Here is a 23,132-nt window from a genome sequence, read left to right as displayed (position 1 = left end):
TTAGGCTAATTCTTGAGAGCATATGAGCCTAGATATCTACAGTAATCAACAATAGAACTGGGAATTTCAACCATAGATAAGAGAAGATCACCCAAATATGATGTGCAAGATATCTTGCGTCTCCTCGACCTGTGCAAACTCCCCCTTTAGGCTCGCAAGATGCACCGCATGCACGGTCTCCGCATCAAACTCTCCCCTCGAGAAAGTAGCGCATGCGTCACTAGCGACGACGATATCGCCTTCGTCTATTTCGCCGTTCGGGTCCGTCGCGGAGACAACACCAAGGTTGTTTGCGAAGCGCGTCGTTGTATTAACGCAATGATCCGTCGTCAAGCCAAGAAGAACGAGTTGTCTAACTCCTCGCTCTTTCAGATAGGCTTCTAGTCCGGTACCAACGAAAGACGAGTGGACGTTCTTGATGAAGAGCGGCTCGCCCTGCTGCGGTTGCACGAATGACTGAGGCTGAAGTCCTTCGACAAGTTTGCCGTTTACTTCGACCTGGGCGCCGGGGCGAAGCGGGGAGTTTGGTTCGGTGCTGTGATGGTGAACGTGGCAGATAACTACGGTGTTTGATGTTTCCCCTGTGCCTTCGCCCTGCTTCTTGTTGTGTTCCCGAGCTGCCTTTAGTAGAAGGGCAACATTCTTCTCAAAATCCGGCGTGCTGCGGCTAGGCCCCCAATGTGTCGGATGGAAAAAGCCATCCTGAATATCGATGACGATCAGTGCTGTCTTTGCCGTGTTTGCGGACTTCATTTTTGCGCCGTGGCTGATTTGGCTGGATTTATTGATTAGGTGCATACCTACCTACAAACGCCTATCTCTTTATACTAGTCTAGTAGCGTTTGCGAACGCCTTAATTATGACATGTCGGACTAAGAGTAAATGGTGCAATTATTATGAGTCATCAATACTGCTGTTTTCTTGTCAATGAACCTGCGATGTAAGCGCACGCCTTTCGAGCAAAGCCCGTAAACTCGACACCAGCGCGGGAATAGCATCTAGGAAAGTCTCTATTCGGGGATCGCAAATACAGCTTCATCTTGCAAGTTTACCTAGGAACTGACGTTAAATCGACTACCATGCACCTAAAGCTTGGTCTTTGGTATCGACAATTACTGTACCTTCTTAATGTGGCATTACTGAGCTGCCGATAATAGCAGTTGAATGAAATTACTGACTCCTTCAATCCAGTTAAGCCAAATTCGAATGACTATTTTCTTGGAGGATTAGAATTGGCGTACGATACGAGCAGAGCATCACCTGTTCGAGAAGGAGGATTAAAGGAAAAGCGCGTCGCGGCTGAGTAGCTCCCGTCATCTTTCAAAAGATACTCAATAGTCGATTTCGGAGCTCTGAATTTAGAGGATCGTGCGTCAAAATACCTATTCTAGTGAAAAATACGGTAGAAGTTTTGGTTCTCTTACTATGTTTCTCGGAGTTTCTCATTTACTTATTTTGAAGATGCCTCTTGATGATATAACACAACTAAAGATTGCGATGAATCTGGTCGCCTTATTATTTTTCTTATTTTTTTTCGTCTTTTTCGTCTTTTTCATCTTTTTGCTTGATACCTAATAGGATAGAAATGGCAAGGTCTTGCATTAGGTTGCTCGATGAATCAATACCCTGATGAAAATCGAAGTCTGATGCTTGGCTGTAACAAAATGAACAGGGGGAACTCGAGGTTTCGAGGCTCAAGATGCGGTCTAAGATGAGTCGACAGGGGGTCCAGGGGGTCATGTTAGGGGTCTTCACGGACCTGTAGCCGATAATTGATTGGCTCACTTAACGGTAGTGCCACGCTTCTTGTCTCACTGGCGTCCGGTTTTTTCGAAACCTTCTCCTTTTTCAGTATCGTCGCATCGTTGTATCGTTGCATCGTCAGGCGATCCGACACGAAAATGTTAGAATTATCTGAGCGTCAGAGCTTGTCCAATCCTATGTCTTGTCGTTGGCTGAACGGTTCATGAGAAGTTGAGAACCTACGCGCTATTGTGAAATGGTCTCGGTTCCTTCGCCGGGCGCAGCCAGTCCTGTCAGTCCTGAGTCCTGGTCCTGAGTAGGTACTGAGGATAGGCACCTAAGCGAATTTTCTATGACGAAAAATCTCGGGAATGGCGTACCGGTGCATCTATTCTTCGCTTCCTATTGGCTGTCTTCGCGCCGTTACAATGTACTATGTATGGCAAATGCAACTTCTTCAGCAAATATCCACTAGCCACTACTACGTACCATTGCTTGGCTTTTCATTTCTTATGTCTAGAATTGCTAGAATACTAGAATATCTTCTTTTGATGGTACCACCTGCTACTCCTATGCGTACGAGTCCTCAACTCCACGTTCCAGCGTCTGTGTCATAACCATGAGACTCACTGTCGCAGGATGTACAGATCTGTACCATAGGTAGTGTGAGAGCATGATAATGAACAAGGACTACGACAGCTCGTGTTCTAGGTTCCAATCTCTCATAGGTGGTATTGGGGGTCAACCATACCAGGACCACACCAAGACCGCACCAGGACCACACAAGGCCTAGCATCTTGATCTGTCTAAGCCGCCCGAGCAAGATCGCTAGACGACCCACCGTCATGCGATTGATCGGTTTTGGGGGTGTCTTCGTAGACCCCACTTGTCTCATAGTATCCATTCTAAGATATCGAGCTGATATCCAGTCGCTTTCCTTACTCTCTTCTCTCCTTTACTTGGGTCGAACCAAACAAAACAAAACATAGCCGCCTCTCCTTCCCATCGGGCAGGTCCCTCTTTTCTTTCTCTTCTCTCGTCAGATCTCTAATCTGATCGCCGCTATTCGAGTCCCCCGCTCACGGCGAAGTTGCACAGCTACGAGACGGACAGGTTCCATACGCTCTTTACAGATACAGCATATCCTTCGACCGCCGGCCGGCTAATTCACGTTCACAACATAAATAGGTACCGACCTATCTTATTCGAATATATAATCTACGATACAGCGAAAAGCCTATCGTCAAAATGGTTTGCAAAAGTGCAGCTCTGGCTTCGTTGGCGTTTGCCTCGTCGGCACTCGCTAGTGGTATGAACCACGCAATGGGTGGCATGTTGGCTCCGAGGGCGACGACGCTGGAGACGAGATTTGAAGATGTGGAATCGGATGACGATTCGTTACGGAGACGGCAGACTTTGACGACAGCGGATACGAATTTGACACAATGGAATACCGATACTCTAGCAGCTTGCCAAACCGCGCTTTCTCAACTCGGCGCCGCTACGAATCCCTCGGGGACGGCCGTCTGCTACAATCTTTTCAGTCTCGACACGAACGCCGGCACATTCATGGCCGACCTACGCCTCTTCCAAGTATCAACACCTTCCGGCGCATTCCAGAACATACCCCCTCAAGAGATCTCTGTTGGGCTTCAGTATTCTGGAGCTTCCGTCTCGCCGGTTAGCTCGACCAACCAAACAACTTCCGGCGTGGGTAAACGACAGACTGCGGCACCTACAGTTCTCCAGACATATATGTTCGTAGGCCAAATAGACAAAGCCAAAATGGCCGAACCCATGACAATGTAAGTAGATCTTTCCTGTCACACGTTGCTTCTTGCGCCGTAAATGCTTACAATTCAATAGGGGAGTATTAGAAGCCTTGGTGATGCCCATCGTCACACTGACTGGCAAGAGTCCGACCGGTCCTCAAGTCAGCACGAACGTCTCTTCCAACGAGGCCGCTTTCGTCAACGGTATCTTCTCGAACGAAGTCGTCATGTCCGACGTTTCGCTCGCTTCCCTGGCTGTCGACGAAGCCGTCGCCGGACTACGCAATGGCACCGTCGCTTTTGTGCTGCCTGGAGTCAACATCCTAATTTTCCCGGTTGGTCTGATCATTACCAGCATCTGGCTTGTAGTCGGTGTTGGGTTCTACGCATTCGGTACATACGAACGATACAACTACCGAGACATGTACAGGAACAGGAAGGCGAGAGATGGCAAGCCCGGTTACGCAGGAAGAATATAATAAGCCAACAATGTCAGTAAGAGATGACCCGAGACTTAAATTACATGGCGTTCAGTAGATACCGTCGAACGGTGTTGGGTTAATGGTTCAACGGCGGACTGGATATGATTTGGGCAACGTGCTTTAGACTTCCAACCCCTTCAAGCTTGCCGATTATTATTTGTTTGGTATTTGTGTCTATTCTATTACGGGCTAATTGACCCACGGGGCATTATACATAAGATTTCAAAAATAAATAAAGTATTTCCAAATCACTCGATCAAGATTATTCCACGAGAGATAGAGATTATGAAAAGCATCGAAGAGATGGCGGGTCCGTCCCGTGTGCTACAAATCCGGAATCACATGTAGTTCAGAAGTCCTTGGGCGTATTACTAAATAGGTACTAGGTACGTAGGAATTTCGAGCTCGGAAGGCTGACTTCTAGAAAAGAGATACATGTGCTTTCTGCCAAAGAGGAAGAGAGGGATTGTTTATTCATCCGCCTGATTGGGTGAGATAGAACCGAAGAGGCTTCCCTGCATGAGGTTATTTAACATCCTAGAACTGCTCACCTTGTTCGAAAATACAATCCTATTTACCAGGTACGTATCTTCCAGAAATACCGAGAGTCATGTGTATTTGATAGTACTATGTAAGCGCCCGAACGATGGAAGAGTGTACGGCGTTAAGGGGTGAATAGGTGATCCTACTGTTAGTTCGGGTAGTTTCAGCGCATTTCGGCCAAGCGCCGCCTATAATAGAACACCAAAAATATTTTAAACAGCCCCGACTAACAGATTACAGCAGGTTGCCTCCATTAATTAGGCTTCTATTCTTAGGGTCAATACTAGGCCCACCGGTAGGACTATAGGGCCTTCGACCTTGCTGAAATAAGCTCTCCATATTTTAATTATAAATATGTGTTAAAAAGAGAGAGAGCTTTATTTTGACATAGTTAGTTGTTTGATAAGTGAGGTTATATACAAAAGTGAAAGATAACAGCAAAATATAAATATATAGCATGAATTTCAAAATCTAAGATACCTATTCCAAATTCTACAAAAAGAAAGATAGACTAACAACACAAAATAAATATCTACTCGAATCTCAAGTTATATGCTCAGTTATATGCTCTCATGCTCTCATGCACCCAAATACCATCTCCTTAGAAACCCAACCCCCTATTCAAAAAGTCGTTCATTCGGCCTCCGTACCAACAACCCCATAATCTCCTCCAACTCATCTAGCAGCTCTTCCGCGACGGGGATCCAATCCTTAAATGTGACAATCTCGAACATCAGACTATCCCCCTTCACGAAAGCCTGTATCTTCCATTCCCTTAGCGGCTCGTAGTGCGGGTACACGGTCTCAAGCCGGCCTTCGGCCTGGTCGCCGCCGAACTTGAGCTCCTCGACATGGTACACGTCCTGGTGCACGACGCTGTCGAACCAATTTACGCCAGCCTCGTGCCAGGACGGGACGCACTCCCGCGCAATCTCAAGGAGACCCATGCCTTCGTGCTGCGCGCTCTCGATGTGTTGGTGTTGCACGTGTTGTAGTAGGTCCACTGCTTTCCAGTCGGAGTCGAAGCGCACCCGCACGGGTACGTATTGCCATGTTGGTCCCATGACGGCGTCAGCATGTGGTAAGTCGATGTTGCGTCCGGTGGTAACCTCACCGAACACGACATCACGGAGAGATAGACGGCGGGCTAGACACAGCGCCCACGCGGCGGTAGGTAGAGTCGCGATCGTGATATCCTTTAAGCGCGCGGAGATATCCACCGTGCGGGTAATAGCATCGGGGACCCTCGAAGTAAGCGGCAGATCTGGGCGCAGGATCGAGAGCTGACTGTCCTTCAACAAGTCTGTCCAGTACGGTATGCTGCGCGGGATGCACTTATTGATGATATGGTACACGAACGACGAAAACGGCACGGAATCCGGCGTCGTCTCACCATCGTACAGAGCCGCGAGCTGGCGGATTAAGGCGGGGAGGCAGACTTCGTCGTACTGCGCGTGTGAGATGCGGAAGATGAGACAGCTCTTGGCGCCCTCGCCGCGCACGAAAAAGAACTTGACGAAGGCGGAGCCGAGCGGCATCTTGGTCTGCACGTCTAGATCGCATAGCTTGTGCACGAATGAGTCGAGGTCTCCTTCGATTTCGTACTCGTCGATTGATACGGGGAGTGCTTCGAGGACGACGCCGAAGCACTTCTCGCCGCTCTCGACGAAGACCGTTCGCAGGACTTCGTTGCGCGCGACGAGATCGCGGCAGCTTGTGAAGAGGCGCTCTTGGTCTACGTGTCCGTCGAGGTGGAAGAGTTCGTATCGCGAGGAGAAGCGGGGGAGTTGAACGGTACCCTTGACGGCGACTTGTTGGAGTGGTCGCGTTGGTAGGATATCTTTGATTACGTGGTCCCCTTGAGGAAGAACTGGTCGAACTGTTTCGGCGATGAAGGCCTCGACGTCTGGAACATCGAGTAGTGAGAATGGAGACGGGGGCGCCTCTTCAGATTCGACCGGTACTTGTTCTCTTTCTCTTAGAACCTTGGCCATATCGTACAATGTTCGGTGCTTAAAGATTTCAGGTACCGTTATCTCAAGACCCTTCACTCGAAGTTCAGATACGAGTTTCATGGCCCCGATGGAGTCTCCTCCAAGCTGGAAGAAGCTATCGTTTAATCCGATGTCTTCTTCGTCGATAGCTATAATTCGGCTCCAGGTTTGTCGCAGACTCTTTTGCTTCGCTGAAGTAGCCGATACGCGCTTTTGTCGAGGGGCCACTGGTTCCTTTACGGGGGTTGTTCGTTCAACGAATGTGATTACATTATTCGCATCGTATTTTGCGAGCTTGTTGGTTCTATATAATTGGCCGTCTTGGCTCTGTTCAGCCCATTTAGGTGATGGTACTGACTCTAAGCTCAGGTTGCTTGAGCTCCGTATTAGGAGTTCTCCGACAGCGCCTAAGGGGAGTAACCTCTCTATTTCTGTCGGGTCGACAATCCATGCCTCAGATGCCTCGGAATCGGCCGGGATCAAAGTCTTGACGGCTTCACTTTCTGCACCAATCTTGCTTATACGAGTGAGTTCGGATGTGTCTGCTTCAGTTAGAATCTGAAGCTGGCCGCATTTGGCGTCCGGGTTCTTGATAAATTGCTGTGTAATCTGCCCAAGTTGATGCAGCATTCTCTCCATCTGGGGACTCGTCACCGTCTTGGAGTCGAAACTGGCCATAATTAAGAAACCTTGAGGGTCTAGAGAGCACACCAACATCAGAGCGTAAGTGTTGAACTTGAGTGCTTCTTCTGCCGCTTCGGCATCGCCGGCAGGGACAAAGCTGTCCGCTGGTTGTTTATCACTTGAAGCCTCAGCATCAGCATCCGTGCTAGGATGTAACACTAGACCGGTCCTCAGTTCGCAAGCCTCTCGAGCATCCGGGCTTAAGCGTCTAATATGTTGTAACCCGAAGTGTTCATGGGGGATGCTAGCGACTGATTGATCGTGGATATCTTGTAAGTACTCTGTTATTGTCATTTCAGGGTTAACGGCAACTCGGACCGGTATAGTAGCGATCATAGGCCCTTCAATCTCTTCAACACCCGGAATCGGGGCGTTGCGGCCAGTGAGTGTCTCGCCGAACACGACATCGTTTGATGCCATATAATTCGAGACCAACAATCCCCAAGCCCCTCGGATGATTGTAGCGATTGTTATTCCGCTATTGGGCTTTCCGGTGTGTACGTAGTGTTCCAGGAGGGAATCGGCTTGTTGCTGGTAGCCAGAATAGGGGAGAGTGGGGAATTGCTCTCCGTTGGCACCATCCAACCTTTCTCTCCAGAATGATTCCGACTCTTTTCTATCCATGTCACCAAGATAGTGAATGAAATGCTTGAAATCAGCCGGCCTCTCGGTCGAAAGGTTATTGTACGCTCTGTTGACTCGGTCAACGATTAGAGGCATACACCAACCATCGTAGAGAGCGTGGTGCATCGTCAAGACGAAATGCGACTTTCCTGTGGATATTTCGTTGACAACCACTCCGTATCTAACTAGAGGTTTGCCAAGTTGGACTGAGTCGCTTCGATCCTGGACTAGGTAATCATTAAGACTCTGTCCAGATAATGTCTTGCAATCGAAATCGTCCTTGACAACCACTTGCATCAATCCTTGGCCTGGAACCTGAACAATTCTTGTTCGGAGGATTGCACAGTCCTTGGACGCCAACTTGAAAGCATCGGCAAGCTTCTGTACCGCTGTCTCATCCACAAGTTCAACTACACGTTGCGCGACATAGGCTTCGCTGACCTTAGCAGACAGAGCCATGAGACCCTCTTGTAAAGGCGTGCATGGGTAGATGTCCTCGATCGCTGATGGATCGACGTCGCAGAAAGCAGCACATTCGTTTCTAGCAGACTCTTCACTCCACTGTTCGCCAAGAAGAGAAAAGGGCGGGATCTCGACACTCGATTCCCCAGAGCCAGGTCTTGCAACGAGAGCCATATCCGAAAGTACCGGATTGGCGAAAATATCCGCAACCGTGAGTGCGATATCTTGTACTCTCGCGGCAGCAACTAGTTTCATTGCACGAAGGGAATCGCCCCCTAAGCTGAAGAAGTTGTCGTGAGCGCCGATTTCCACCTCGGGACCTAGGATTTGACTCCATAGCTGAGCTAGGCTCTTCTCTGCTGGGGTCGAAGGCTCTTTTCTAGGAACCATCGCGGCGGTAAACTTGGCGATATCTTTCCTGCTTAGCGAATGTCCTAACTCTCGAAGACATTTACGATCGGTCTTCGCTGACACCAATAGGGGCATGGTTTGTAACGGGATATATGCTGCAGGAATCATGTAAATAGGGAGGTGTTCCGAAAGAGCCTTGTTCATGTTTGCGAGAGAGTCCAAGACGTGGGAGGAGAGCGAACCCAGAAGGGAATCCGACTCTGACACAAGGCCTGCTCGCTCGGCGACGAACGCAACTAAGGTCGGTTCACCTGCGGGACCGCCAGGTCGGATGACTTCAGCGGCGACACGAGTTCCCGGTGGTAGCTTGTCGAGCATGTTGTACTCAATCTCTGCAAGTTCGATTCTTTGCCCGCGTAATTTCACCTGCTGGTCACCTCTACCGACGAAGATAATCGTCCCGTCAGGATCATACCTCACGAGATCACCAGTCTTGTACAACCGGCCCTTGCGGCCATCATGTTGCGGGCTCCCAGCAAGAAGCCACTTTGGGTTGTTGATGAATACCGCATCTGTCTTCTCAGGATCGTTCAAGTATCCCGGTCCTACTATAGCTCCCTCGACTAGAAGTTCGCCAACTGAGCCTATGGCTACGAGTTTGTTATGGTTAGAAGGGTCGACGATCCAGAGCGATCCTCCAACTCCCCTGCCGATGCTGACAGCCGGTTTATGGCTCTCAGATCCGACATCACCGTTCACGGCGCAACCTACGGTACACTCTGAAGGGCCGTATGCGTTTATGACTTTTGCGTGACGACTCCAAGCAGCTGCGTCTCCTGCCGATATAGCTTCTCCTCCTAACCCGAGAACCTCAAGCGAAGGTATGATATCAGGATCAAGAACACGTGCAACAGAGGGCGTCATGCTAGCCATGTTGACTTTCATCTTCCGTATAGCACCGCTTAAATCGTTGACTCGATCGGCATCCGAGGGAATGCATAGACAGCCTCCGACTGACAATGTACAGAGCATGCAGTCGATGCAGACATCAAAGGCGTAGGATGCAAAGTCGAGAACTCGGGAATGCGCACGATATCCGACTATATCCGCACGCGGTATCGCTCCACTAGAGTAGTTCTCATGCGTTACCACGCAACCCTTTGGTTTTCCGGTGCTGCCTGAGGTGAATTGTATGTAGAGATCTGCACTTGCTGGCACAGAAGGTAAGCTTGATGATGTGTCATAGCTGGTGAAGTTCTCGTCGCATAGGGTGATTCGCGTTCCGTTAGGCGCAATGCGACTGCCGAGGTTTTCCTGTTGCTTTGAAGTTACGATAATCGACGCGCCGGTTTGTTCGACGATAGTACGTAACCTTCCCTCGGGCTGACTTGGGTCCATAAGCGCAAATGTGCCTCCGGACTTCATAACGGCCAAAACGGCCACAACCGTCCATCTCGACTTCTCGAAACATAACGGCACAATAGATCCTACTCTCACGCCTACTGAAACCAGATGAGCCGCGAATTGATCTGATTTCGAGTTCACGTCGCCGTATGTGAATGCGCCATCCCATGAGTTGACTGCTGGTCGGCTAGGATCCTTATTCGCTTGCTCGGCAACCAATTCGTGCATGCATGTCTTCAAGGTCGGGGGAACCGGAGTATTCCAACTCCATATCTGTTCCAGTTGCTCTGCGGTTATGCCATCTTCTTCGAAGTCCGTCGGTGGCGTCGTTAGATGGCCACTCGACACACCTTCGTCGGTGTGGATGGAGTTAGCACACGAAATGTCGACGTCGTTCTGCTCCATTGCTGACATTCCGGCGACGACGTTACCCATTCGTTGAGAAAGTCTTTCGAGCTTGGTCTACAGTTGTTCATGCGCCCGAATAACGGAGTTCTCGCATGTCTCTTCACGGGCAAGTGGAGCCTAGAGACTTGTTAAGTGTCTTACAAAATGCAGAATGCAGAAGCATGCTGATCGTGGATCACTTTAAAATAAAAATAATAATTTGAAAAAAAAAAACCTCCCCAAAAAAACATGACACCGAACGCCTAGAAGACTAACAGGGGAATGAGAAGACCAGCAAGCACATGATAGTTCCATACCTGTCTCCATTCTTGCCGACAACGGCAACTGGTTCATCCCACGATTCATTAGCACAGGCACCAGGTTACGAAGAGAATGTTGACCGAAGTATGTGGCTCACTTGAAGCAACATTCCTTTTCGGCCCTAGAACGCTTTACCATAGTACAGCGTAATGGAGTAACGGAGGGTCCAGGAGGGGGACCTAAAGAGGGCCGTTATAACGGATCCCAAGAAGACACCAAGAAGACGCCAACGTACGTTCTTCTCCACAAGAAGGCGGATCTGATAACTTTAAACGGATCAGATAACTCGTAGTAATTTCAGAAACCTGGTTAAAGCCAAGGAAGACCCGGGTCGATCCTTGGTAGTAGTGTACTATGTATAATCGACGTCGCAAAATTCATATACTCGAACTCTTTCTAAAGCCTCGGCGGCAACTTTTGAACGACATTCTATGGGGGCATAGACATTGGACAGGCGACTTCTCGGCATAGCTTACTCCTTACGAGTGTAAACTCCGAGCGCCTATTTCCTTTTTTGGATGTTTTGCATCTGCAATTATTCAAACCTGCGTATGCCCTCATTTTCCGCCACGCTGCAGCTAAGATAGCCTACCCCACCCGAGCACCCGTCGATACGCGCTAAGGAAGAACAGCCAGTGAGAGCGGTCGTTTAATTCTTGAGCATACCACCTACAGTAGGTAGCAGACTAGGTACTGTAGGTACTGTAGATACAATACCTACCTATAGATTAACCCCCAAGAATACAACGACATAAAAGACGCAAAAAGTGTGTGAGTGTGATTCACTAGATGGATGTCATGTTGAAGTTTACCTACTAGGTAGGTAGGTAAGTATGTATGTGCGTACGTATAATTCTTTCGAGCAGATGACTTAAAAGGAGACTCACGAGTTACAAGACTTAACTCCCAAGTAACTCATCAGTCTTATTAACGATCCGATGCTCCGAATTTGTTGTAAATTTCAAGGTACCTTTAGGTACTACTAGCACAGTCCGAGTGGCATCTGCACATTCGGAGCAGGGCAGATGTAGGTAAGTAAATGTGGTACCTAAAAAAGATCTACATCCTATTATTCCACATCTTCTTCACCTTATGCACGAACGGCTGGCTCACCTTTTCGCAAGAGAGCAAGACAAAACAGGTAAGTTGCTCGTATGCATCGTATTACGGGGTTTCCGCCTGAATGGTTGATGGTGTAGGTCCCCCAAGCTCTAAGATCTCGAGCGCATCGAGCTGACTTAGAAGGCGATGCCCAGTATGGTATCAGATCATCCGGCCGTGGCATGTGGTTGGTAGAGCTGGTGAAGTAGGCAGGTCCTTTGCTCATAAGAACCAGGTTCGCCACGTAGCTTGGTGCATTAGTCTCCATTAGTGGGTAAAACTTTTACGTCAACTGCTGGTCGAGCATGATCGTGGAGTATTTGTCTTGTTCGCGATGCGGGTGACCGTTGGCGGAAGAGGTATGTATGTGTGTATGTATGTGTGTATGTATGTATGTACCTACATAGTAGGTACGTAGGTAGGCAGGCAGAATAGCGTCAGAATAAGTGAGCCATGTGCGAGCCATGTATTAATACTACTGTAATACACTGTAAGCTTACTATCCCCTAGACTCTTTGATGCTGAGGTAAAGCTGACAATTTCCTAGTTAGATAATATAGGGGATAGATCAAAACACAGTGTAATACAGTACCATTTCGGGTGGTTCACACATGGCCCATTTATTCTGACGCTATTCTGGCAGGTAGGTCATGAAGATGGAGTGTTAATAAATGGGGGTCAGCTCACACTTCGTACCTGATCTATGATGAATACATTGGCGTCGCAAGGGGAACCAATCGTCTTTTCCGATTTCGGAAGACTAGTCGAACAAACACCTTTAACTGATGTATTCGCTGCACATCCGGTACTTGGATCTCTTAAGGGAACCGTCCTTGCTGCCCTGCCTTCAAGGCTGTTACACTTCCAAGTTCCTAACTCAAGTAAGAACCGATCCTTGACTGCTTGTAGGTATCCATGATTTCAACCTCATACCGAAGCTTGTTATGATCTATTAAAGTATTTCTAGAACACGAAGATAATTATAAATCCGTATTGAAATCGGTATTCATGCAATGTCCGTGTACATCACTACTCGGGAAGCTGACGTTTGCCCAGGTGGTTTTCTGTACGTAATTCAATACCGTCTACGGCTTCAACTTTCCGAGTATGTTATTAGCTTCATTCTGCCCATCTTCTCATGCCTACCTAGGCTGCTAGGTAAGGACCTTAGGGTATTCTAGCGCACTTTTCTCGAACGACGAATCGGACAGCCTTATGCACAAGTCTAGGTGTTCGCCGAATAATTGGGACCGGCTCAGCTTAATTTATTTCTTCACGATGTAACTCTCATGCGATCTAAAATGCTTGGGCATCTTGGTATACTAAGTGAATCAGCCAATCGGCGATGGTTCTCGGTGCGTTTGCGATGAATTAATTCCAATTAAATGGTTGGCGGACAAGATCGTTCTACTTTGCTCTGATGATGCTACTTTGGTATGGGTGTCTTACAATTCAGAATTAGGTAGGTGTAGGTACCTACCTACCTACCTTTAGAATCATAAAGAACGAGTCGTTGTTGGAATTACTTGATAGGTAGCGCCCTACGCCACGGATTCATCATCTACAGTAATAGACGAGGCCTCGGCCACACGGTCTTCTCATCGGTCCAACATCTGCGCCTCCGGAAGGATTAAGTTCCGGCAAAGCTGTTATCGCCGATGGCGTCTACGTCGGGTTCAAAGGAAGGAATGTGGCTGGTCCGTTTGAAAAAATCTAAAAGGAAGCGCGCTTCGTTTCGGTGCGAGGATGTAGTATGACCTCAAATAGTCAGACTTTGCGAGTAAACAGTGTAAATGATATGAACCAACCAGTTAGCCACCTGGGCAATCAACTGATTTTAACTTTTGAGCTGTGGACTGCACGAGGCGAAAGGCGCGAAATGCGGCCACATCGTGGTGAGGCCGCGTCGTCAGGGGGCGTTTCAGTAACAAATTTAACATCAGATTTACTATCTATCATAGGTAGGTAGGTATGGTTCAGATATTTGATACCAGCATAGAAGAACCTTGCGATAATTTTACGAATCGAAACTGAATAATAGATGTAAAAAGGGTTCACCAGACAATAGCAGATTATCACATATCTCAATCTTGAAGTTTGAATAATTGACATGTATCTCCATTTACTTACCTATGTTGGCGCCACACTTCTCAAAATTCAGATCTCGTTCCAATGTAGGATACTCTTGCACGTTCATGTTACATGCCACATAGTGAAACTCCGAAGTGCTGCAGTTGCTAATGTTCCTCTAAAAATTCATGGGTATGTACAAGTACCATGGTCCTCAGTAAATCTCCAAGTCTACTATATCCTGACTCATGCCCTTGGTAGAAATATCAAATAGTATATACAGGTGATCCTCATATTTCACAGGAAATAGGTGTACAGCTGGCTACAGGCAAGCTCGCCTAAGCGTGCGCCGCAAATCCCAGAGTGTTGTTGCCACCATTGAAGGCGATGAAGTTGCTCTTGAAGAAGATGTCGCCGTAAACCTGTAGGCCGGCCGTTGTAGCCTGTAGACCACCGAAGCAAGCTGTGTTCTGTTAGCAAAGTGAATGCGGGATATATGGGTTTGGGTAACTTACTCTGAGCATCGACTTGGGCAAACTTGATATCGGCGCCCTTGACGGTGGCCATGGTGCCACCAACGTCCAACTGAAGGTCGGGTAGAGTCGCGTCGCAAGGGAATGTGAAACCACCTTGCTGTTGGTCATTGACGGCACCCTGAACTTGCGCATAGTAACCCTTGGCTACGGCAGCATCGGCCAGGAGGAGGGTAGTGCCGGTGTCAGCAATGGCCTGAGCTCCGGCAGTGGAAGTCTGCGGAGTGCCACCGTTGACGGCAAAGCTCTGGCTAGTAAACTGCCAAAAGCCAGCCGTCGTGTTAACGGGAACCCAGGTCATAGCACCAGTGAATTTGCTCGTATCTACACGGCCAAACTCATAAGCACCCGCTGCTTGAGGGCGGAGATCGGCAGTGAACAGGGGTTCGGCGAGAGATGACTTGACATTGTCGAAGAATGTCTTCTGCTGAGCCGGCTGCACCGTATTGAGCTGACTAAAGGCAAGACCAAGCAGACCGTTATTTGCGGTGTCCTTGACGAAAGACGAAGAGACGGCAGTTGCCATTTCAATAGCCTGGTTGGTGACGGTAGCACCACCAATGTTAACGGTATCGGTTCCGACATTGCCCGCAGCTCCTGATCCATCACCGTAAGAGATCTGGAACGAGGCACCTTGCATGAGAGCAAACGTCTTGGACTGTGTTGGGTCGTAGACTTGGTGACCCTGGGTTGCGGTCTTGCTAAGCTGCGTGTTAAAAACCCACAAATCAGATGAACCAGAGTCGAAATCAAGATTCAAGGTCTGTCCACCAATGTTCACGGGCGAGAGGTATTCGACATCGTTGGCCTCGGGTGTGTTCGTGACAAGGCCGGTCCCGTTAGCAGCTGACCCTTTAGCGGCGGCGGCTGCACCAGCACCAGCAGCGGCACCGGCTGCGCCAGCTCCCTTGCCCTTGCGACCCTTCCCCTTCTTGCGGTTCTGTCTCTTTGTAATCATTTCATCTTGTTGAGCAGCGCTCGCTACGGAAGCCGGTATGGGCATCCGGTACTTTCGCAACGTCTTCAGCAGAGCTCGAGGTCCATTGCGGCCAGTAAAGTTCGGATTCGCTACTCGTTCGACCTTGTATACGCCTCGTTTTTGAATCCCCGTCGGAGACGAAGAAGCTAAGGCTACGAGTCCGAAGACCAAAAGTAGTTGTGCGAGGGACTGCATGTTCCAAGTATTCCCCAAGAAAAAAAGAGAAATAATATAAAAATAATATACGTATCACCACGCCAGGTGGATTGAAAAAGAAGTGACACGGAAGAAACAAACTTCACTTGGCGATTCGACTAGGACGGGTCGGTTTTGAAGTGGACGGATCTTCGAAGAAAGAATGGTGAAACTAAGAGCACCAGCAAGCAATGAGAGACGAATAGAAAGGAAACAATAAAGCAGCTGCTGAATGGAAGTTGTCTCAGACAACGAACTTCATGAGAGTTGAAGATTAAAAAAAAAATAGAGAATAGAAGAGAGCCAAGACCTCTGCTTTTGAAGCCAAGCAAGTGACAAGAGAAACGAAAAAGGGGGTCAGGGATTAACCCATGTACACCATCATTCGATCTCCATGGAGATCAGAAACAAGCTCTAGCCAAGCTTGCTAGAGCCGATCATGGATATGATGCGTGGTTTGTCTCGAGTGCTAGGACGACGGCGGTACTATTCACTCGAATAGGATATGCGTCGTCATGTTCCCCGTCGACAATCGAAACGGGACCCACTAGGAATCTTCTTAAGACGCATGGTGTGGCATAGCCGAGGGGGCTCTTTTTTCAAAACGGAGAGTCAACTTCGTAATTGAGAGCCTGACTGGTCTGCAAGGAAGAGATCCAGTGGATGTGAAGCTTCAGGAGCTAATGCAGGGGCTCAAGTTCCCCCCCCCAATAACAGTTTCTGGGGAATTACGCCTCAACAGTGTACAGCGTATGGTTCTCGATATCTGCCGACGCAGCCCCCAAAATATTGCCGAATATGCGATACCAGTCAGTATATTATTATGGCTATCATGGCCAGTTCTGGCTGACACTAATACGGTTATAATAAATGGAAAAATGCTTCATAATTGCCTTCCTCAGATGCTAAAAATTTACTTACCTAGATAAAATTTTCAACTAACGGTCAAAACCCCCACGCACTTACATGAAACATCCAACGGCATAGTAGAGACCATCGTGATAGAACAATCCATTGTCGGCTGTCGGCCAAAGATGACAGAGAATCGAGGGTAAGCAAGTCTTGTCGATGATTACAAAGACTATGATGATTATGGCTGAATAGGTGGGTAGGCAGGTAGCAAAGGAACAAAGGCTTCTCTTCTCAAGCATTTACTGTTACGGAGCGTTATGAGCAAGGTATGCCCTATTCCTCGACAAAGGCCTGACAGAAATATGGAGCATCTCTTGGTGTCGAAAGTCGAGAAGCCAATCGTACGGCTTTGAATGGAGAAGCTGGTGTGTTTCAAGAGCGGCGCAGGGTTTAGGCTGGGTATGAGAGATCAGGGACCCTTGCAGCGTCTGTGGGTGTGGATATTATGGAAATGAAGAAGAAGATTACAGTACACTACAGGGCACTTAAAACATGAATTAATGATGAGGGATTGAAGGCCATTTTGGCCATAATTGGAATGGATATATCGACACTAGAAGAAGCTTGTTCGGGATAAGACTTTACACAAGCAACAAGGTCTTGAGTTGTGGATTATAAGTGTTGGATTATGGGGAGAAGAAAAGAAGAAGTTAGGATGATATTCTAGGCGGGGGTTTTTACTTAAACCACTTTTAAATACCGTTCGGATTTTTTTTATGAAATAAATTATCGAAAAAATTTAGATATTATAATTACTTTATAAAATATAACCTTTTCGTTTTATAATTTTATAAATTATATTAAATTAATACGTAACGTTATTAATAAATAACGTAATAATTTATTTTTAAAATATAAAAAATTAATATATTATAACGTTTATAAATTATAAAGCTTTTAACGTTTTATAACGTTATAACTTATTATAAAATTTAATATATTATATAAAATATATATTAAATTATACGTTATTATATTATATTATATTATATATATTTTAATATATTAATTAAATTAACAATTTAACGAATTTAATTTAATAATTCGTTATTAATAAATTAATAAAATTTTATAACGTAATTATTTTTATTTTTATTTTTAAATTTATTTAATATATAATTTAATTATTATTATTTTAATTTTAACGTAAATACGTTATTATTATTATTATTATTATTATTTTATTATTTATATAAATAATTATATTATTTAAATTTTATTTTATTATATTAATAAAATATTAATTTATTATAAATTTTTTAGGGATTTTTATATTTTCGAAATTATTAATCGAAAAAAAAACCGAAATTTTTTTTTAATATATTAATATTTATTATTTCGTTTATTTCGAATTAAATTTTTTATTAAATTTTTAAGTTATTAATAAAAGTTTTTTTTATTTTATTATATATTACGTTTATTATATTATAATTAAAAATATATAAATTAATAAAAAAAAATAAAATCGTAATATTAATAAAAAACTAATAAATAATAATTTTTTTTTATTAAAACACGTAAAAATAAATAAACTTTTTATTAACGTATTTAATAATAATATTTTATAATATAATTAATATTTTTTTTATATTTTAAAATACGAAAATAATTAATAAAATATATTTATATATTTATATTTTTTAAATATTAACGATTATTATTTAAACCGATATTTTATTATTTTAACTTTTAATTATTAATTATTCTTTAAAAATAAAATCTTAAATTTTTAAAAATCCGTTTATTTTTTAAGTATTAATTAATTAATTAATATTAAAAATATCCCCGCGTAAACGAATAAACGTTAATATTTTAATAATTTTTTTTTAATCGTTAATTATTATAATAAATCGTACCGTATAATAAAAACGTTATATAATTTAAAATTATATTATATTATTTTAAAACGTAAAAAAAAATAATTTAAATAAAACTATATATATAAATATATAAAATTTAATTATTAATAAAATAATTTATTTTATAATTATTATAATATTTTACTTTTTTATATAAACTTTTATAAATTATATAATAATAATATTTTTACATTTTTCTTAAAAATTAACTTTAATTTTTAAATTAATAATGTACGTAAAATACGTATTTATATATTTATAATTTTAAGTAAATTCGAAAATTATAATTTAAAATTAATTATTTTTTTTTATAATTAACCGTTTTTTTTAATTAAAAAAATTATATTAAAATATTTATTCGTTTAATTCACGTAATTATTATTTATTAAATTAATTATATTAATATTATTTAATAAAATAAATAAAGTTATTATATTTAACTTTTAAGAAAAAACGGAAAATGATTATTATAAAAAAATCGAAAAAAATATAATTAAAGGTTTTTTTTAATTACGAAGTGAAACCCGTTAAATCGAATTTAATTTAATTAATACGAAACGTATATATTTTAAAACTTAAAAAAGTAAAAAAAAGTTTAAAAATAAACTTAACGTTAATATTATTTTTTTAAATTTTTTTAATTTTACGTATTATAACGATTACTTTAATAATATATATAATTAATATAATTTCGATAATAAAAATTTTAATAATAATTATAATAATAATTATAATAATAATTATAATAATAAATCGTTTTAATTACGAAAACATTTACGTTTATTTTTAAAAATAATTAATAATATAATAAAATATAAAAACGAAAATAATAATTTTAAATTTTTAATCGTTAATAATTATAATGTTAAAATCGATTTACTTTATATACGAAATATTAAAAATTTTACGAACGATTTAAATATAAATAATAATTAATTACGTAAAATATATAGTATTTTTAAAATTAATAAAATTTATAAAAAAATTATTAAAAATGTTACGAAAAAATTTTTCATGTTATAATAAAACGAAATTTATTTTTTTAACTTTTTATAAAATTAAAAAAAAAATAAAAAAAAAAAATAAAAATAAGTTAAAAAAAATATTTAATAAAATTTACTTAATAATATTATTTAATAAAAAGTAAATAAATATATATTTAAATATATTTAAATATAAAATATATATATATATTAAATAAAATATATATTATTAATTAATTTAAAATATTACGTATATATAAATATTTAAATATATTTTAAAAAAATAAATTTTAAATAAAAATATCGTAAATATAATTAACGCGAAAATTATGTTAATTAAATATACGTTAAATTTAAATAAAATATAACACGTAAAACGCGCGAAAATTATATAACGTAAATAACATTATTTTTTTTTTATTTCGAATAATTTAACCGTTTTTTAAAAAAATAAAAATCATTTTATATTTTTTTAATTTTTATCGTTAATATTTTAAGTTTTATTTTATATTTTATAAATATAATATTATATAAGAAATTTAATTAATTATAAAATTATTTAATTTAATATTATTTAAAAACTTTAAGTTAAATATAATATTATAATAAATAAATAAATTTTACGATAATATTTAAAAAAATAAAAGTTTTTAAAAAACGAATATAATATTAATATTATCGAAGTTAAAATTCGTTAATTTTTTAAAATTAAATTATTATATAATTTAATCGTTAAATATTTAAAAATTAAAAAACTTAAAATTAAATTAATACGCCGAACTTTAAAATGTTAATTATAATAAATTCGATATAATTTAATGTTTTATACTTTTAAATTTATAAATTTTATTTAATATTTATTTTATTTTATAAAGTTTTATAATGCGGAAATTTTAAATTACTTTTAATATTTTTAAAACGTAAAATTATCACATGTTTTTTTTATTTAAATTCGAATAAAAAACGACATAAAAAAAAATAATTAATTTTAATAAACGATAAAACGTAATAATAAAATTAAAAAATTTCCTCGACGAATATATATAAACATTTAATTTTTTTAAACATATAAAACGGGATTTATTTTAAAAACACATTCGTAAATTTTTATAAATTTTTATATTACGAATAATAATATACGATATATATCGTATATATTATTTTTAAATTATATAAAAACGTGTTAATTTAAAATCGTAAATTAAAATAAAACGAACGTAATTAAAAGTTTTAAGTTTTAATTATATATAATATATAAACGGTTATTATAAATTACGTTTTATTAAATTTAAAATTTACGTAATTATTAATATATATTTTTATAAAATTTTATAATATAATGTTAATAAATTTAATTATCTTTTTATTAATATATTATACTTATTTTTTTAAATTATTATTAAATTAAAATTCCGGCCTTAATATATTAAAATAAATTACGAAGTTAAAACGTTATTTATAACTCGGGTATAATTTTAACTTATTATTTATTCGAAATTTTTAATCGTTATTATAATTTTATATAATATAAAACGTATTTAAATATAAAAAAACCGCTTCTTAAATTTACATAAATATAAAATAAATAAGGAAAATAATAAAATAAAATAATAATGGTTATAATTATTTTTAACCGTTATAATATATTAAATTATAAATATTAAAATGTTAAAAAATTATTTTATTTTCATTAATAATTTTAATAATTTTTTAAAAAGTTAAAAAGTTTAAACGATTTTAATAAAAATAAAATATTTAATTAAGTAATAATATATTTTTTTTATAAAAATATAATATTATAAAAAGTTATTAAATTCGTTATAAAATAAAATTAATATTAAATTTAATTTTAATTACGTTATATAAATTTAATAACCGGTTATGTTAATTTAATATAATTAAATATATTTAATTCATTAAATTTTAATATAAATTAAGTTTAATAAAAAACCCGAAATTATAATAATTAACTTATACATTAAAAAAGCCGTTAATTTATTATAACTTTTATAATTTCCCGTTATTAAACACGAAACGCTTTTATAATTAATGGCTCGTAATAAACTCGTTAAAAATAAAAAACTTTATATAATTATACGAAAATAAATATATAACCTTAAAAAATTACTTAAAAAATTATTAATACGTAAATAAAAACTTAAAATTAACGTTTAATAAAATTCCTTTTAAAAGTACGAAATAATATTATAATCGTATATAAAAAATTAATAAATAAATAAAAATTATTTATAAAAAAACAACGTTTAATAAAAACTCATATATAAATTAATTTAATATAAATATTTATATCGTTTAATAATTAAATATATATAAAAAAAAATAAGTAATTAATTATTAATATATATTTATAAATGTTTTAATAATTAAAATTTTAATTTAAATTAATTATTAATTATAATAAACTTAATAACCTTTTTAATTAAACCGTAATTATATATAATTATACTTAAATATTTTCGAATTATATTTAAATATTATTAATTATTTTAAAAAAATATTATTACTTAACGAATTAAATATCGCGATTAAATATTAATCGCGTATTTTCGAGCTTTAACGTTAAAAAAATAATATATAAAATAATATATAACGTGAATAAGTTATTTATTTTTATACGTTTATTAATTTTATTTATTTTTAAGGAAATATTAAACTTCGTTTTAATGAATAAATAAATAAATAAGTAAATATTTATTACACGTATTTAATTTATAAAAATATTTATAACCGTTATTATTATAATAACATTTAATATAAACACCGTTAAAATAATTAAGTAAAACGATATAATGTTTAAATATATTTTTACGAAACTTGTAATTTATATAAACATATTTTAAAAATAATATTATGTTAATTATTATTATATAAATAATTAAAAAAATATTAAAAATAATTATTAAATTAATTTAATTAAAACTTACTTTTATAATTAATAATAAATAACGGCATAAGCTTAATTTTTTTATAACGAAATGTTTAATTTTAATATTATTTATTAAAAAAAAAAGTTCATTTAACTTCGAGTTATAATCTTATTAATTAATAATTTAAAATTAATATTAATATATATTTAATAAAAAAAAAATATACATTTAAGTCGTTAATTATTAAAATAACATTATTATTTACTCGCATTATTTTTATTTTAATTAAAATTTAAATAATATATTAAGTTAAATCGGCGTTATTTATTAAATTTAATTTATTATTATTATTTTCGATAAAAAAATTTTAAATAATAAAATTAAATATAATTAAAAAATAATCTTTTTTAATCGGGTTTTAATTAAAAGTAATAATTAAATTTTAATTAAAACTAATATCGTTATTAAATAATAAAATTATTTTTAAATTAAAATTAATAATATTATCGGGTTTATTAACGTTATTATTATCGTTAACGACGTTAATTTTTCGTTTTCGAAAATTATACATTATTAAAATAAATATCGAGAAATAATTATAAATATAAATAATTATTAAAATTAAAAAATAAAAAAAAATAAATTATAATTAAAAACATTAAAAAATTTTCGATTTAATTATATTAATTTTAAACGTTTTACGTAATATTTAATATTTAAGTATTTAATACGTTTATAATATTTAAAAAAAATTATATAAACTATGATAATTTCGCACGTTATAATAATTATTAATGAAATTTTCGTGGTTAAATTAAATTATGTTTATTTATAATTAATTTTTA

The 23,132-nt window shown here is 38.5% G+C and overlaps 4 protein-coding genes across 4 annotated transcripts; 1 reads left to right on the top strand and 3 right to left on the bottom strand.

The window, feature by feature from the left end:
* Window positions 1-87: 87 nt before the first annotated feature.
* GGS22DRAFT_193155 (Isochorismatase hydrolase) lies at window positions 88-753 on the bottom strand (the record flags this gene model as incomplete). Its single annotated transcript, XM_047965350.1, has 1 exon — window positions 88-753. The coding sequence occupies one exon, from the start codon at window positions 751-753 to the stop codon at window positions 88-90; it is 666 nt and encodes a 221-aa protein (XP_047814407.1).
* Window positions 754-3,066: 2,313 nt separating this feature from the next.
* Window positions 3,067-3,994, top strand: GGS22DRAFT_182259 (uncharacterized protein; the record flags this gene model as incomplete). Its single annotated transcript, XM_047963946.1, has 2 exons — window positions 3,067-3,548; window positions 3,610-3,994. 2 exons carry the CDS (start codon window positions 3,067-3,069, stop codon window positions 3,992-3,994), a joined length of 867 nt encoding a protein of 288 aa, XP_047814406.1.
* A 978-nt stretch (window positions 3,995-4,972) lies between these two features.
* GGS22DRAFT_174722 (peptide synthetase) lies at window positions 4,973-11,177 on the bottom strand. Its single transcript, XM_047963138.1, has 2 exons — window positions 10,764-11,177; window positions 4,973-10,584 (listed from the first exon to the last, which is right to left on the bottom strand). Exon 2 carries the CDS (start codon window positions 10,492-10,494, stop codon window positions 5,158-5,160), a length of 5,337 nt encoding a protein of 1,778 aa, XP_047814405.1. The 5' UTR covers window positions 10,495-10,584; window positions 10,764-11,177; the 3' UTR covers window positions 4,973-5,157.
* A 3,067-nt stretch (window positions 11,178-14,244) lies between these two features.
* Window positions 14,245-15,986, bottom strand: GGS22DRAFT_83140 (acid protease). The gene is made up of 2 exons (XM_047968220.1): window positions 14,454-15,986; window positions 14,245-14,401 (listed from the first exon to the last, which is right to left on the bottom strand). The coding sequence occupies exons 1-2, from the start codon at window positions 15,643-15,645 to the stop codon at window positions 14,277-14,279; spliced, it is 1,317 nt and encodes a 438-aa protein (XP_047814404.1). The 5' UTR covers window positions 15,646-15,986; the 3' UTR covers window positions 14,245-14,276.
* Window positions 15,987-23,132: the final 7,146 nt, after the last annotated feature.

The sequence above is a fragment of the Annulohypoxylon maeteangense genome, assembly GCF_022496945.1.
Source record: "Annulohypoxylon maeteangense strain CBS 123835 unplaced genomic scaffold GGS22scaffold_25, whole genome shotgun sequence".
Taxonomy (NCBI): domain Eukaryota; kingdom Fungi; phylum Ascomycota; class Sordariomycetes; order Xylariales; family Hypoxylaceae; genus Annulohypoxylon; species Annulohypoxylon maeteangense.
This window is presented reverse-complemented; position numbering and strand designations above follow the sequence as displayed.